Raw genomic sequence first — 13,239 nt, 5'->3', positions numbered from 1 at the left:
TAACATTGATTCAAATATGGAAGATTGTATTGAAATAGATGATGAGAATGTTAGCAACAGTGACAATGATGAATGTAAAATATCTCATGATCACACAGATGCACACAACGATAAGAAGCCAAAGATAGGTAAACCAATTCATGATGAGTGTGCTCACATATTGCATAGGAAGTTAGGACATGCCAGTTTTCCTGTAGTGCAAAAAATGACTGAACACGCAGAAGGTGTTAAAATAAAAAATTGTGAAAATTATCTGGAATGCTCAGTATGTAAATCTACAAAACTAAAAACTAGTCCCAGGCCAAGAAAATCTACCAGATCAACTAACAAAATTTTTGATTTAGTACACATGGACTTAGTTGGTCCATTAACTCCATCAATCACTTATAGAAAACGTTACTTCCTGACAATAGTGGACGATTATAGCCGCTATGGATTTGTTTATACATTAAAACACAAAGATGAAACATTTCAAAAATTTAAAGAATTTTACAAACGCATAGAAACACAACACAACATCAAAATAAAACAAATTATGACGGACAGAGGATGCGAATTCATGTCTAAAGAATTCTCACAATGGTTAAAAGACAAAGGAATGTTACATTACACATCTAGTCCATTTTCTGCGTTCCAAAACGGGATTGCAGAGAGAAAAAATTCCACATTACAAACCATGATTAGATGCACATTGGAAGATGCTGGCTTAAGCAAACAATTCTGGTCAGAAGCCTTACATTATTCAAATTACACACAAAATAGAACATGGTCCAGCATTGTAAATAAGACACCATATGAAGTGATGTATAATAGAAAACCAAAATTAGCACACATGCATATATTTGGAGTCACAGCAGACGTACACATACCTAAACAATTAAGAAGAAAGGGAGAAAATGTGTCCAGAAGACTCAGATTTATGGGATATGAGACTGGCACTAAAGGATACAGATTCATTGATAGTAACAACAAATTTATAGTCTCCAGAACAGCTGTGTTCCATGAACAAGCTAACTGGTCTAAATTACATCTTAATGAGATATTCCCAAATAAACATGAAGATACAAAACCTCATGAGAAAGGGACTATAGAAAAGCAAAATATCAACAAATATAAAAACAAAACCAAAACTTGGACAAATAGCCAACACAAAATAAAGACAGACACACTAACAAAAAAGGAAGCAAGATATTTGCATGATAACGATAGTAAACCCGAAAAAATCATTAGAAACACCAGAAACCAAATGCCAAATAAATACAAGGATTATGTAATGCACATGGATGGTGAACCAACAACACCCAATACATACGAGGAAGTATTAAAACTTCCTCACGAAGAAAAAGAAAAATGGGAATTAGCAATGAAGAAAGAGATGGAAAGTTTACAAAGACTAAATGTATTTACACCTGCAATTGCACCTAAAGATAAGACAATTATTGGTACCAGGTGGATATATAAAATTAAGAATTTAGAGGGAGGAAATACTCTATACAAAGCTAGATTAGTTGCACAGGGTTATGCACAGAAATATCCGGAGGACTATACTGACACGTATTCCCCCACTGTAAGAACAGAGAGTGTCAAGACAGCTCTAGTGGTAGCATCAGCACTCAATCTTGATGTATTCCAATATGACATACAGACTGCGTACCTACACGCAAAATTAGATAAAGAAATATACGTGAGAGCACCTCATAGTCCATACACAAACAGAAATGAGACTTGGTTGTTAAACAAGAGTTTATACGGGCTAAAGCAATCTGGTAAACGGTGGTATGATTGTTTAGTAAAAGTACTTAAGACCATGGACTTCAACGCTACCACTGCTGATAATTGTTTCTTTGTCAAGAGGGGTGATGATTACATTGAATTTGTATTGATTTATGTGGATGACATTTTATACATAGGAAAACATAAAGAAAGAAGAGAAACTTTTGTAACTAAACTGAATGAGCATTTCTCATTGAAATCTTTAGGCAAGGTAAACAAATACCTTGGTGTCCAAATTAATAAGACAAAAAGGGGATTCAAACTTACCCAGAGAGATAAGATCATAGAACTTTTAAATAAATGCAACTTAAACAATGCCAAACCTTGTGATACCCCTATGCAAACTGACTTTCTAAGAAATTCTGATGAATCTTCTCCTGAGTTCAAGGACAATACGTTCTATAGATCAATCATAGGTTCACTCCTTTACATATCTAATTGGACTAGGCCAGATATCGCTTTACCACTCAATTTATTATCTAGGCATGTCAGCAAACCAACAATGTATCACTGGGAAGCTGTTAAAAGAATTTTAAGATATCTAAAAAGTACACTAGACTTTTGTTTAATGTTAGAGCCTAATGATATTAAAGAACCAAAGCTTACGTGTTATGCAGATGCAGATTGGGCTGGAGACACCTCATGCAGAAAAAGTACTTCTGGTTATGTATTTCTCTTAAATGACTGTCCAGTTTACTGGTACACTGGTAAACAAGAACTAGTGGCCACTTCAACGACAGAAGCGGAATATGTTTGTTTATCCAAAGCCACAAATAACCTTGTATGGTTTAATGATTTAATTTCAGATGTCTGGAAAAAACCAGCTCTGCCCTTTGTTATGCATGAAGACAATAAAGCAGCCATTGAAATATCTAGATCTGATGCCATTGGACAAAGGTCCAGACATATAGATATAAAATTTAAACATGTGAGACAATTATCTCAGGATGGATTTATTAAAGCAGTGCATTGCGACACTTCAGAACAATTAGCTGATATATTGACAAAGCCTTTACCTTCTAAGCAGCATAAATATTTAACCTCTAAGTTGTATGTTTTGTATTGTCCTGAATCTGAGTGTAACTGGTGTTGTATAACGAATCGGCATTTAGAGGGGGATTTGTCAGATGTAAATGCCTTATTCTCTAATGTGTAAATAGTGTACAAACAGGGTATCAGGGGTTAACTTATTCTTCACTTCTTAATGTATTCATAATTCATCACTCCCACATATAGCTCCACCCATTGTATATATAAGGAGCTTCCTACACCCTTTCCCTTGCTTCTATCTGTGAATATTCAGTGAATATAGAATGCCTAATGTAAATAAAAGAATATATAGTTAAATCTTTAACTCTTGCTAATCTTATTGAGTCTGATCCTGAAAATATTGCAACACAGACATTCTGAGAACTCCGGAACTAAAATAATTAAAATTTTATTCTACTAAGTTTTCGTCAGCCATCTCCTGACATCGTCAGAGTATTAAACTACTATTACAGAGATCTCTGCCTAAAATGGTAGTTTAATACTCTGACGATGTCAGCAGATGGTTGACAAAAGTTTAGTAGAATAAAATTTTAATTATTTTAGTTCCGGAGCTCGCAGAAGGTCTGCTTCTTTGTTTGTATCTATATCTATATCTATATCTATATCTATATCTATATCTATATCTATATCTATATCTATATCTATATCTATATCTATATCTATATCTATTTACCTATCTATCTTTCTATCTCTCATTTATCTCTCATTTATCTAACTATATTATATCTATCTATATCTTACAACAGTTCATTTAGTGACCATTCAAAGTTACAACAGTACTTTAAAAAGGGACTTATGACTATGTTTCACACTTATGACAGCCGTTGCAGCATCCCCGCGGTGACGGTCATGTAATCAAAATTCAGACCGTTGGCAACTGGTTCGTATTTATGACGGTATGCAGTGTCCCCGGGGGGGGTCACGTGATCCCCTTTTGTGACCTTCCAAGAAGCATGTGGAAGTCGGATTCACTTAACAACTGTGTGACCAACTGAAGAACTGCAGTGAATCACTTAACGACTGGGGCGAGAAAGATGGTAAAATGGGGAGGGAAACCTCACTTAACTGTCTCGCTTAGCAACAGAAATTTTGGGTTCCGCTGTGATCCTAAGTCAAGGATAAGTCAATAATGGAACAGTTAGTCCTCGACTTACGACGGGTTATGTAACAACCATTTGAAGTTACATCAACCCCCCCGTGTCATATGACTAGGTAACCCCCCCTGAATTTACACCTGTATGCTGTAAATAAATCAGCTTTTTCGTTGCCATTGTAAGTTCGAACGGCCACTAAACAAATAGTGGTAAGTCGAGGACAACCTGTATATACAAGATACCCTCAGGGCCTGAGGGGTTCACTCCAGATTGTCACACTTACTTTTCACTGGTGAAAATGTACGCCAAGACATCTTTTGAGGCTATCAACACAACACACATCAGAAGGACGAATCCCACTGGAGGAAAAAAACAGGGAGAAAAGAATTGAAGCAATCCGAGATAAATTTGATTTATTTATTCAATTCATATCATAATCATAAGTTTATTTGTCAAGCATCTATAAGATAACAGGTAAAAGTACAAACATAATTGGAATACATGAAAAGAGTAAGTAAAAAAAGAATATTAGGACAGGGACGGTAGCAGGGGTGAAATACTCCCGGTTCGGACCGGATCGCCCGATCTGATAGCGATGATGGTGGGTGGTTCGGAGAACCGGTAGTAAAAATCCCTGTGCTGCCCCCCCATGCCCAGCTGAGCTGAGCGATCATCAGAGGATGTTGGTTTTTTTTTACTTTTAAAAGCATTTTTTCTACAACCTCTTCGGCCGAAAAAATACTTTTAAAAGTTAAAAAAAAAAAAAAAGCTCTGATGATCGCGCTGCTCATCTGGGATCGTCAGAAGCTTTTAAAAGCATTTTTTTCCTGAAAAAAAAAATGCCTTTAAAAGCCTCTGGCGATCCCAGCTGAGTTGCCTGATCGTCAGAGGCTTCTAAAAGCATTTTTTTCTGCAACCTCTTAAGGTGGTAGAAAAAATGCTTTTAAAAGTAAAAAAAAAAAAAAAAAAGTTGGCCACGCCCACCCAGTCACATTACCCTCCGCCACCACCAAGCCACGCCCACAGAACCATTAATAACAAATTTTAGATTTCACCCCTGGATGGTAGGCACGCCGGTGCTTATGCATGCCCCTACAGACCTCTTAGGAATGGGGTGAAGTCAACAGTAGACAGTTTAAGGTTAAAGTTTTGGGGGTTTGGGGAAGAAACTACATGCTACATGCTACATGCTATATGCTGCCGATCATGCTACCCAGAGCATTAGAAAGAGAGATATTAATAAATATTACAGCAAGATGAAATATTATACCAGGATGGGCCTCTATGACCCCTTTACGACCTGTGGACTTCAACTCCCAGAATTCCTGAGACAGCCAACATGGTTGACTCTCGGGAATTCTGGGAGTTGAAGTCCACAGGTCGTAAAGGCTCCATAGAGGCCTACTGCTGTGTTATGTTATGCTCCCTACTCAGAAAGGCCTACAAAAGTCAAGATGGTATCAACGATGATGGGACTGAAGCTCCATCATTTCTTCATGTTCAATGCCTGTATATATAGCGTTGGGTTTTAGATGTTGGACGCCATCTTGACTTCTTTGACCATCCTGGACATTTCTGCCCTTTTTACTACCAGTTCTGGGGGTAGTGGCTTGGTGGGCGTGGCATAGCTTGGTGGGTGTGGCTTGGTGGGCGTGGCAGGGGAAGGATACCGTAAAATCTCCATTCCCAACCTACTCCAGGGGAAGGATACTGTAAAATCTCCATTACGTCCCCAATCCAGGGGAAGGATACCGCAAAATCTCCAATCCCACCCTACTCCAGGGGAAGGATACTGTAAAATCTCCATTACGTCCCCAATCCAGGGGAAGGATACTGCAAAATCTCCAAACCCACCCTACTCCAGGGGAAGGATACTGTAAAATCTCCATTATGTCCCCAATCCAGGGGAAGGATATTGCAAAATCCCCATTTCTTCCTGATCAGCTGGGATTTGGGAGGCAGAGAATAGATGGGGGCGGGGCCAGTCAGGATTTTTACTATTGGTTCTACGATAGTAAGAACTACTACCAAACTACTCAAAATTTCCGCTACCGGTTCTCCAGAACAGGTCAGAACCTGCTGAAACCCACCTCATATATATATATACCTATTAAGATAGATAATACCTATTATGAGGAGATTCCGCCGTGCCCTTAAAACTTTCTTTTTTCAGCAAGCCGGGCTGGCTTAACATATTTTTTAACATATTTTTAAATATTTTTAATTGGTTTGTTATCTTAAATTGGGGCCAAATTAATATATATCCTTTTAATTGTTTTTAATGTTTGTATTGTATGTTTTTATCTGGCTGTACACCGCCCTGAGAGTCCCTCGGGAGAAGGTGCGGTATATAAATTCAAAATAAAATAAAATAAAACAAAATATATATATCAATTTTCTTACTTCTTCGTAGGGTTTATGTGTGTTTTTCTTCTAGCCAGGTTTTCCCTACGTAGCCAAGGTTTGATACTGTGCCTTTACAGGGAGGATATGGGTGTGGCCTACTGATGACAGCTAACGAGCTAGAAATGGATCTATTTAGGTCTCCCACCTAGCAGTGAGAGCTTGCTAGGTGTTAGAAAAGAAAAAAGCCCAGAACCGAGTAGATGAGATTCTACTGAGCTGGAGCTACAAAAAAAAAAAAACCTTGGCTACGTAGGGAAAACCTGGCTAGAAGAAAAACACACATAAACCCTACGAAGAAGTAAGAAAATTGATACTGTGCCTTTACAGGGAGGATATGGGTGTGGCCTACTGATGACAGCTAACGAGCTAGAAATGGATCTATTTAGGTCTCCCACCTAGCAGTGAGAGCTTGCTAGGTGTTAGAAAGGAAAAAAGCCCAGAACCGAGTAGATGAGATTCTACTGAGCTGGAGCTACAAAAAAAACCTTGGCTACGTAGGGAAAACCTGCCTAGAAGAAAAACACACACACACACACACATATATATATATATATATATACCCAAAAAGTGTATCATATGATGGATATAGGTAGTCCTCAATTTACGACCACAGTTAAGCCTAAAATTTCTGTCGCTAAGCGAGATAGTTGTTCAGGGAGGTTTGCCCCATTTTCCGATCTTTTTTTTGCCATGGTTGTTAAGTGAATCACTTCAGTTGTCCGGTTAGTAACACGGTTGTGAAGTGAATCTGACTTCCCCATTGACTTTCTTTGCCAGAAGGTCGCTAAATGACCCTGGGACGCTGCGACCGTCATAAATATGAGTCGGTTGCCAAGCATCTGAATTTGGATCACGTGACCAACAGGGGTACTGCAACGGTCATAAGTGCAAAACAACAGTCTTCGATCCCGTTTTTCAGTGCTGTTGTATCTTCCGTCACTGAACAAATGGTTGTAAGTCGAGGATTTCCTGTGTATACAGTTTCTGCTCATCTTAAAGTCACCAAGGTGGAGAAATTGCAAAGAAGAGCAATTAAGAAGTCTGGAGACTAAAATGTACGAAGAACAGTTGCAGGATTTGGGTTTGCCCAGTCTAGACAGTCACTTATGCGCATGCGACTCCCCCGTGCTCCCCCGGCTTTTGCCATGGTGGGCCCAGTAGGTCCGTTTTTCGCCCTCCCCAGGCTCCAGAGGCTTTCTTGGGGGTGGGAGCGGAAGTCAGGAAATATGCCGTTTCCGGCCTCCGGGGTGGGGGATGAGGAAAGCCTTTGGAGCCTAGAAAACCTCCGGAGCCTGGGAAGAGCAAAAAACAGGCCTTCCGGTCCAGGGGTAGATTCTAAATTTTTTTACTACCGGTTCTGTGGGCGTGGCTTATTTTGTGGGTGTGGCTTGGAGGTCATGTGACTAGGTGTGCGTGGCTAGCTGGTCAGAGTCATTTCTGGAAGGTCCTCGCATTTATGACCAGTCCTCGCACTTACGACCCGACTCATTTGTTTGCTTTTAACACTGATCAGCTGTAGGACAGCCCTTTGAAGCCCCGCGGCAAGAGTTTAAACAGTTTTTTTCCCTCTAGTCATCACCTGGGAGGGCGGGGGGGGGAGGACCGATTCGGTGACATCATATCATCACCGCTACCGGCTCGGCTGAATCGGACCGAACCGGGAGGAACCCACCACTGTTCCGGTCCCACCGGAAGTTGGCAAACAGGCTATTTCCGGCCTCTGGGGAAGTGGGGAAGGCTGTTTTCACCCTCTCCAGGCTCCTAGAAAGCCTCCGGAGCCTGGGGAGAGCGAAAAATGGGACTCCCGCTGCGGAGGCCCTCCCACTGGAGCTGAGCTAGGGCAACGCTCATGTGCCCACCGATATGACTCTGATATGATATCTGAAATGGTGTAGGTCTGTGATGGTGAACCTATGGCACGCGTGGCAAAAGTGGCAACTCTTCGGGCACGCGAGCCATCGTTCCTTGCCCTTCCAGGTTCTGGCGTGCCAGCCAGCTGGTCACAAAGATGATGATCTTCTGGTTTCTGGCACACACAGGCACACCGGCCACCTGGTCTTCCAGTTTCTTGTGCGCATGCGTGCGTGAGGAGCATGTGCGTGATGGAAATCGGAAGATCCTATTCCTGGCACATGCATGCGCACCAGGTGGCTACTCTTCCTGTTTCCGGCACGCACATGGTCCCTCCAAGGTCCCTTCCAGCTCTAGTCTGATTCTGAAACAGTGGTGTCAGCGCCTCAGCGCTGGCATAGAGAGGAGAGAGATAAATTCTGAACTTTTGCCTGCTAAATCCCTTTGAAGTCGGGTTGTCATGGAAATGAGGAAGGGGGAGACATTCCTGGGAAATGACGTGACAAGAAATCTGGAGAATGACTTGGAAGACAGCCAATGAGAAGCAGAGAATTGGGGATCGGAAAGGGAGGGATTAGGGGGCAAAAGGTCAGTCTTGTCCGCATCGAGTCATGATCCGGTGGCTGTGCTCAATTAAAGAAAAAATTGGAAATTCATTTATTTTGAGATAGCATCGAAGTCTGACAGCTGGTTTATGTTTCCCATGGATTCTCTTCAGAGATGGGTTTCAGCAGGTTCTGACCAGTTCTGGAGAACCGGTAGCGGAAATTTTGAATAGTTCGGAGAACCGGTAGTAAAACTTCTGACTGGCCCCGCCCCCATCTATTCTCTGCCTCCCGAGTCCCAGCTGATCGGGAGGAAATGGGGATTTCGCAGTATCCGTCCCCTGGAGTGGGGTGGGAATGGAGATTTTACAGTATCCTTCCCCTGCCACGCCCACCAAGCCACAAACACAGAACCGGTAGTAAACATTTTTTCAAACCCACCACTGATTCTCTTCTTTCTATCAGCCCCAGATTGATACCTGTGCAAAATATGGCGACTACAGAAGACTTGCGGGCTTCTTGCCCCTTCCCGGCTCCTAAGGCGTTGCCCACTCGGACGCTGGTGGAGGCCCCAATCCCAAAGGGAATCTAAAACAGACAAAAGGAAGAGAGAGATCTGGTGAGATGCCCGTTCAGTTCCTGCCTTGGTAAAATCCTCAACCAGCTCGATTGATTGGTTGATTTTTTGATATACCCAGAGTGGGATGGAGCCCATTAAATGGCTTGGCCAAAACGGTGCTTTTTTCAAGAGGCAACTGGACTTTCTTGTTTTTTTCTTTTGAAGACGTTTCTCTTCTCATCCAAGAAGCTTCTTCAGCTCTGACTGGATGGTGGGGGACAGAAGGATTGATACTCCTTGCAGACAAAGCTGGTCATTTGCATCCTTTTTAGAGGCTCGTTGAATGAATTATTTTATTAATTTGTTATTTTTTTAAAATTATTTTACTATTATTTAAAATATTTAAAATATTTTACTATTTTTATTTTTTATATGATGTTTTTATACCATGTAAAAACATCATATAAATGTAAGCTTCCTTGAGTTGCGACAATATAAATTTTCTAAAATAATAATAAAAAAATACCCTATAGGTAGTCCTCGGTTTACCACCATTCGTTTAGTGACCGTTTGACGTTCTACAAGGACCCTGAAAAAAGGGACGTACGACCGTTTTTTCACACTTACGACCACTGCAGCATCCCCGATGGTCACATCATCAAAACACAGATGGATTGGCAACTGACTCGTATTTATGACGTCTGCAGTGTCCCAGGGTCACGTGATCCCCTTTTGATGGGGAAGCTGGATTCACTTAACAACCATTTTATTAATTTAATAACTGCAGTGATTCGCTTAACAGCTGTGGCAAGGCAGGTCATAAAAAGGGGCAAAACTCACTGAACAACTGTCTTACTTCGCAATGCAAATTTCGGGTTCCTTTGTTGCCGTAAAGCGAGGACTTCCTGTATGGACGGCACAGATAGTTTAGCGACCATAATTGGTCATTCAGCAAAACATTGCTCAGCGGAACTGCAACTGTGCTTTTGATCCGACTTCCACTTTCTTTTGGTTTGTAGACCAGCGAACGTCATAAATGTGAGGACTGGTTGTAAAGTTGTTGTTTTTTTTTCACGCTTGTAGATGTGAACCTTCAATAAATGAGGCAGTTGTTTAAAGAGGACTATAGGTAGTCCTTGACTTGTGACTACAATTGTGAACTTCGGTTGCTAAGTGACATGGTCGTTAAGTGAGTTGAACCTGATTTTATGACCATTTTGGGCGGTCCTTAAGTAAATCCCTCTTTCACCCTTTGACTTTGCTTGTTGGAAGCCGGCTGGGACCCACAGGACATTGCAGCCGTCATAAATGAGTCAGTTGCCAAGCTTCTGAATTTTGATCCTGTGATCGTGGGGAAAATGCTGCAAATGGTCGTAAGTGTGAGGACTGGTCGTAAGTTCCTTTTTTCCACGCCCTCATAAATTATACAGGGTCTCTAAATAAACAATCATAAGTCAAACACCAACTATACCTGTATATCAGTTATAGCCAATGCAAATCATAGGATGCACACAAAATGCAGGGGAATTTACATTTTGGTTTGCTAATTTAAGGTGTCTGCCAAGGAAGGTCGAAAAAGTCAAAATGGCAGACGTCCTGTTTTTGTGGTGATATGGCAGACAGGAAATGCTTACCATATAAGCTACTGTGGCGATTTCATAGATGACAGATTGCGCAGATAGATCCAGCACACTCAGGAGGCCTGAAATTAAAAATAATAATAATAACAGGAAAAGGGAAAAGTAAATATTCAATAATGTCCTGAGTGAAGAGATCTAAAAAGGCAAGATGGCGGCTCAGCCGCCATCTTGGCTTTTTGGATCTCTTCCCTGAAGGCTCCTGCAAGGATTATGACAGGAAATCCTCAATGTATAACCACAATTGGAACCAGAATTCTGATGCTAAGCAGGACGGTTGCTAAGTGAGTCGCACTCACTTTTACAACCATGTGGTCATTAAGTGAGTCTGGTTTCCCTCAGGGCTTGTTGGGAAGGGCGCAAGTGGAAATGACATCATGACCCTGGGATGCTGCAATCCTTGTAAATACAGGTAGTCCTCAACTTGCAACAGTTCATTTAGTGACCGTTTGAAGTTACAACGGCACTGAAAAAAAGTGACATGATTATTTTTCACATCTGTGACCATTGCGACATCCGATCACGGTCACGCGATCAAAATTCAGACGCTTGGCAAAGTGACTCCTATTTATGACGGTCGCAGCGTCCCGGGGGTCACGTGATCCCCTTTTGCGACCTACTGACAAGCAACAGGGAAGCCAGGTTCACTTAACAACCATGTGACTAATTGAAGAACTGCAGTGATTCACTTAACAACATGGGGCGAGAAAGATATTAAAAAATGGGGCAATTTCTCACTTAACAGCCTAAATTTTGGGTTCGGTTGTGGTCATAAATTGAGGACTACCTCTAGGGGAAAGGGCGTGTCCTGCCTTTTGGCCCCTCCCACACCCAGCCCTAGCTCCTCCCCCTGCCCACTCCTGACCTATCAGAAAGCTTCCAATTTCAAAAGTCCACCATTCAATGCAAATCATCAGCATGCTGGGAATCGCCAGCGACATGAAGAGACCCCATTCCTGCAGGCAGTCTGTGGACCAACCTGGAAAAAAAAAAGGAAAATCACCTGAACAAGCCAGGATTCATGGTTTGGAAGCAAAGATTACATAACAAGAGGATGGTGGATTTTGAGTCTGGCACAGGAATGTCTCTAAAATGACTACAGGATAGATTCAAAATGCCATTTTTTTTAAAAAGCAGGACTAGAACTCACAGCCGCCTAGTGATTGGCCCAAAGTCACCGAGATAGCTTTCATGCCTAAGGCAGGAAGGACTAGAACTCACAGTTTCCTGGTGATTGTCCCAAAGTCAACCAGCTTGTTTTCATGCCTAAGGCAGGACTAGAATTCAGAGTCTCCTGGTGATTGGGTCAAAGTCACCCAGGTACTGTCCTGCATTAGGCAGGACTAGAACTCACTGCCTCCTGGTGATTGGCTGAAAGTCACCCAGCTGGCTTTCATGCCTAAAGTGGGACTAGAACTCACCATCCCCTGGTGATTGGCCCAAACTTAGCCAGCTGGCTTTAATGGCTAAGGTGGACTAGAACTCACCATCTCCTGGTGATTGGCCCAAGTTACCTAATTTGCCTTCCATACCTAATGCAGGACTAGAACTCACAGTTTCCTGGTGATTGTAACAAAGTCAATCAACTTGTTTTCATGCCTAAGGCAGGACTAGAATTCAGAGTCTCCTGGTGATTGGGCCAAAGTCACCCAGATACCGTCATGCATTAGGCAGGACTTGAACTCACAGTTTCCTGGTCATTAGCCCAAAGTCACCCAGTGACTTTGGGCCAATCACCAGGAGGCTGTGAGTTCTAGTTCCACTATAGGCATGAAAGCCAGCTGGGTGACTTTGGGCCACTCACTAGGAGACTGTGAGTTCTAGTCCCACCTTAGGCATGAAAGCCGGCTGGGTGATTTTGGGCCACTCACTAGGAGACTGTGAGTTCTAGTCCCATCTTAGGCATGAAAGCCAGCTGGGTGACTTTGGGCCACTCACTAGGAGACTGTGAGTTCTAGTCCCACTTTAGGCATGAAAGCCGGCTGGGTGATTTTGGGCCACTCACTAGGAGACTGTGAGTTCTAGTCCCACCTTAGGCATGAAAGCCAGCTGGGTGACTTTGGACCACTCACTAGGAGACTGTGAGTTCTAGTCCCACCTTAGGCATGAAAGCCGGCTGGGTGATTTTGGGCCACTCACTAGGAGACTGTGAGTTCTAGTCCCACCTTAGGCATGAAAGCCAGCTGGGTGACTTTGGGCCACTCACTAGGAGACAGTGAGTTCTAGTTCCCCTCCCAGACTCCCATTGCCGACTTCTCAATTAGAGGATGCATTAGAGAGCCAGTTTAGTCTAGTGGTTAAGATATCAGGTTAGAAAGCGGAAG

The 13,239-nt window shown here is 42.3% G+C and overlaps 1 protein-coding gene across 1 annotated transcript in view; it reads right to left on the bottom strand.

The window, feature by feature from the left end:
- LOC117658712 (multidrug and toxin extrusion protein 1-like) overlaps window positions 1-13,239 on the bottom strand; it is a 42,342-nt gene that overhangs the window by 13,854 nt on the left and 15,249 nt on the right. Inside the window, exons 9-12 of the mRNA XM_060685631.2 lie at window positions 11,781-11,894; window positions 10,913-10,980; window positions 9,199-9,307; window positions 4,201-4,276 (exon numbers count right to left, since the gene is read on the bottom strand). Coding sequence (XP_060541614.2) covers window positions 4,201-4,276; window positions 9,199-9,307; window positions 10,913-10,980; window positions 11,781-11,894 — 367 coding nt within the window. The remainder of the gene's footprint in view (window positions 1-4,200; window positions 4,277-9,198; window positions 9,308-10,912; window positions 10,981-11,780; window positions 11,895-13,239) is intronic.

The sequence above is a fragment of the Pantherophis guttatus genome, chromosome 1 (genome assembly GCF_059756535.1).
Source record: "Pantherophis guttatus breed Tessera chromosome 1, ASM5975653v1, whole genome shotgun sequence".
In the NCBI taxonomy this organism is placed as follows: domain Eukaryota; kingdom Metazoa; phylum Chordata; class Lepidosauria; order Squamata; family Colubridae; genus Pantherophis; species Pantherophis guttatus.
This window is presented reverse-complemented; position numbering and strand designations above follow the sequence as displayed.